The sequence below is a fragment of the Microtus ochrogaster genome, unplaced genomic scaffold, assembly GCF_000317375.1.
Source record: "Microtus ochrogaster isolate Prairie Vole_2 unplaced genomic scaffold, MicOch1.0 UNK115, whole genome shotgun sequence".
Lineage (NCBI taxonomy): Eukaryota > Metazoa > Chordata > Mammalia > Rodentia > Cricetidae > Microtus > Microtus ochrogaster.
The window spans coordinates 444,561-448,331 of NW_004949213.1; the positions used below are offsets into that span (position 1 = coordinate 444,561).

The 3,771-nt window shown below is 54.5% G+C and overlaps 1 protein-coding gene across 2 annotated transcripts in view; it reads left to right on the forward strand.

Annotated features, from left to right (window-relative positions):
• The window catches only part of Numbl (NUMB like, endocytic adaptor protein), a 21,615-nt gene extending 18,417 nt beyond the window's left edge, over nt 1-3,198 (forward strand). For both annotated transcript variants that reach the window (XM_026778239.1, XM_005371585.2), the window contains exons 9-10: nt 683-805; nt 1,783-3,198. In XM_026778239.1, coding sequence (XP_026634040.1) covers nt 683-805; nt 1,783-2,453 — 794 coding nt within the window. In that variant the 3' untranslated portion in view covers nt 2,454-3,198. The remainder of the gene's footprint in view (nt 1-682; nt 806-1,782) is intronic.
• Nucleotides 3,199-3,771: the final 573 nt, after the last annotated feature.

A 3,771-nucleotide genomic window follows, 5' to 3' on the forward strand; every position in this document is an offset into this window, starting at 1 on the left:
ACCTCAACCTCCATCACTCTTGGAAACCACACCCTCAGACCCTGCCTTGCCTTGTTGGACGAACACATGCAGTTATTAAGGAAATTGATGTAGAGACGACGTCACACTCACCTTGTGCCCTTGAAGACAGCATAGAGAGCCGTTGCTCTCCACACGTGCCAGGCTGTGGCTTCTCTAAACCGTGCCTTTGTTCCTCCCAGGCTCGTATGGGACCCCCATGCCTGTTCTGTGTCGAGCGAGGCCAGGAGGGGTGACCAGGGACCCCCAAAGTAGAACATATGACCCCCCAGCCAGCGAGCATCCACGTGGCCAGTGTGCATTCCTTCAGACTGGATGCAGATCCTCCGTGCATCTGCTGTACGTCTGGCAGAGTGCACTATTTAGTTAATGCACATGGGTAGTTTTCAGCGCTTGCGGATGCCATCACTTAGATCTTGAGATCCTGGTTTGGGGCCTCTGTGACCGTCAGTTACCTGATGCCACATACTGGCTCTTGTCGCTCCACTCTCTGGTCACACACATCCATGTGCACAGTTATTTTAGTGGCCATGGTCACCTAGTGCCCTGCATACCTCTGGAAACAAAGACTAGGTCATGCGGGGGTCCTGAGGACACAGAGGAAAGGCAGCTTGCGGCAGGCCAGAAGCTGTTTGCTCATCTCTGCCGTTCTGTAACCTCACAGTGCCTGAGATGGAGCCTCCTGGTGCCAGTGACAGTGATGGCATCAATGCTCTGTGCACGCAGATCAGTTCATCCTTTGCCAGTGCTGGAGTGCCAGCGTCAGGGCCACCATCTGCCACAACAGGTAGGAGCAGCCCTCCCCCGGGCCGCCACTCTCCAGTGGCTCTCTTGTGTTCCTTTGCACCTGAAGGGCCACCTTGGGAATCCTAGGGATGGATGGTTCAGAGCAAGAATCTTAGAACCGTGTATTGTCTCAGAGCCACGGGATTACTTTAGAGCCATTATATTGCCTTTGGACTGTGGGATGAGCTTAGACTTAGAGGCATGGGATTGCCCCAGAAACTTGTATTGTCATTGTGCTGTTGGATCATTTGAGAACCATGGGATTGCCTCAGAGCCACACGATCATTTGAGAACAACAGATCACCTGAGAGCCAGGGGCTTCTCCGAACTCTGAAGTTTCTCTGAATCTCAAACATTAAAAATGTGCCCCCACAACCTTAACAAGATACAAATTCAAGGCAGTGAGATCTTCCTGTATTGGGTAGTCTGAGAAAGACGAGTGCATCGTAGAATCTTAGCCTCTGGAAAAAGTGCCAGACATGCTAGAATTAAGGCAAATCTTTTTTAAAAAATTATTTATTATTTATCCAGTGTTCTGCCTGCATGTATGCCTGCAGGCCAGAAGAGGGCACCAAATCTCATTACAGATGGTTGTGAGCCACCATGTGGTTGCTGGGAATTGAACTCGGGATCTCTTGAAGAACAGCCAGTACTCTTAACTTCTGAGGCATCTCTCCAGCCCCCCCCTCCCCATGGTTATCATTAGCAGCACACTCAGGGCTGGCAGGGGAAGGACATTGGGCTGTGGGTGTAGTGTGTTGATCTGTTTAGATCCATCAAGGGCTGTAGAGTCTCCGAACTGTCCTTTCTCCCCTCTGCAAACCTGCTGAGTTAAGGTGAAGTCATCTGGACAGTGGGGCAGGACTGAGCTGGTATTCACAGACGGTCTTGCTGTGGAACCAAGGCTTTGGTCCCCAAGCCACCCTGACTCCTGAGTTTCTTCGTGGCAACCTATACTTTTCACTTGCCTCTCTCCAGGAACTTCTGCCTGGGGCGAGCCCTCTGTACCCCCTGCAGCTGCCTTCCAGCCTGGGCACAAGCGGACACCTTCAGAGGCTGAGCGATGGCTGGAGGAAGTGTCCCAAGTGGCTAAAGCGCAGCAGCAGCAGCAACAACAACAGCAGCAACAGCAGCAGCAGCAGCAGCAGCAGCAGCAAGCAGCCTCCGTGCCACCAATGCCCACCATGGCCCCCACTCTTCCACCCTTTTCTGCCCCCGTGGGGCCCTTTGACACTGCAGCTGCCCAGGTGGCTGTGTTCTTGCCACCCGCACACATGCAGCCTCCATTCGTGCCCGCCTACCCAGGCCTGGGTTATCCACCCATGCCCCGCGTGCCAGTGGTGGGCATCACACCTTCACAGATGGTGGCCAATGCCTTCTGCTCAGCTGCCCAGCTCCAGCCCCAACCTGCCACACTGCTTGGAAAAGCCGGGGCCTTCCCCCCACCTGCTGCACCCAGCGCCCCTGGTGGCCAGGCCCGTCCACGCCCCAATGGGGCGCCTTGGCCCCCAGAGCCAGCGCCTGCCCCAGCCCCTGAGTTGGACCCCTTTGAGGCCCAATGGGCAGCATTAGAAGGCAAACCCGCTGTGGAGAAGCCCTCTAACCCCTTCTCTGGTGACTTGCAGAAGACCTTCGAGATTGAACTGTAGCCCATGTTGCCCTGCGCCCACTTCATCAGCCCCAGGTGCACCACACTCAGGAGGGGAGGCCCAGCCTCTCCCCTATTGCTGCTCCCCGGGCTGCGCCCCTCACCACACCCTCTAAGCCCTTCTCTCTGCCACCCCTCACAAACCACTACAGAACCAATATTGTGATGCCTAGGATGCGCCAAGATGGAATTCAGGGATGGACCCAGCCTGGCTAAGGGAACCATTTCACTGCCGGACTTAGGCTGGCGATGCCCCTTCCCAGTCCCAGATACGGAATGCCCTCGGTTCAAGCTACTTTCCCCAGTTTCTGTTGCCCTTCCACCTTTCAGTGTTGGGCAGGATGGAGGAGGGATGTCCACTTAGGGGCGCTCCCCGGCCCACCTCAAGCCTGGTCATCCCCTCCCCGCCCCGTACATACAGCACAAGCCAAGGGCTTCCCCTCTGCCCACGCTGCGTTCACTGCCAATGCTGTGCTTGCCCAGTCCCCCTCCCCCATTCGGGGACCATGTCTTCCGTAGGGCCGAGGTCTCACGGGGTGGGGCCCGACTGGTTACCCAGGAGAGGGGGAGGGGGGAGGGACAAAGATGCTCAGTTACCTCATGTCGGTGCCCGCTGGGGAGGGGTCCCAGAAGAGGAGGAAGGGGTGCCTGGCGGGTACTTTTCTATCTTTTATTTCCAGATTTTTTTTGTATCTAAACTTGCAGATTTGTATTATACAAGGACAGCCAATAAAGGAAGAATATAATGGTGGCCGTTGGGAGAGTGAGGTGTGTGTAGGGAAGGTTGCCAGGCATGGCCATCCCTGTCTGTGATACCAGTATTAGGAACCTGGAAGCAGGGGGACCCCGGGTTCAAAGTCGATCTCAGCTACCGTTATCTGAGGCCTTCTTGGACTACATGAGACCCTGTCTCAAAGAAAACCTTTCCCCTTTTACCAATTTAAAGATCTCCCTGAGCAGTGTCCCACAGACCTATCATGTGGCTACTAGAGGGAGCCCAGAATTAATCATCTCTTAATTGTTAACAGACTTTGAGACGAGGAATCAGAAAGACACGTTGTGAGTTACTGCTGATGGGTTCGATATCAACATTCCAAGGCTCATCAGTGTGTTTCTTGGACCACACTGGGAAATGCCTGTCAGCTGCACTTTCCAGAACTTGGGCCAAAGTCTCCCTGGCAGTTTCTGTGTGTTTTGTTTTTCATTTGTTTGTTTTGACAGACAGGGTCTCACTATGTAGCTCTGGCCGGCCTAGAACTCAGATCCGCCTGCCTCTGCCTTCCGATGCTGGCATTCAGGTGTGGGATTGTCACCAGACA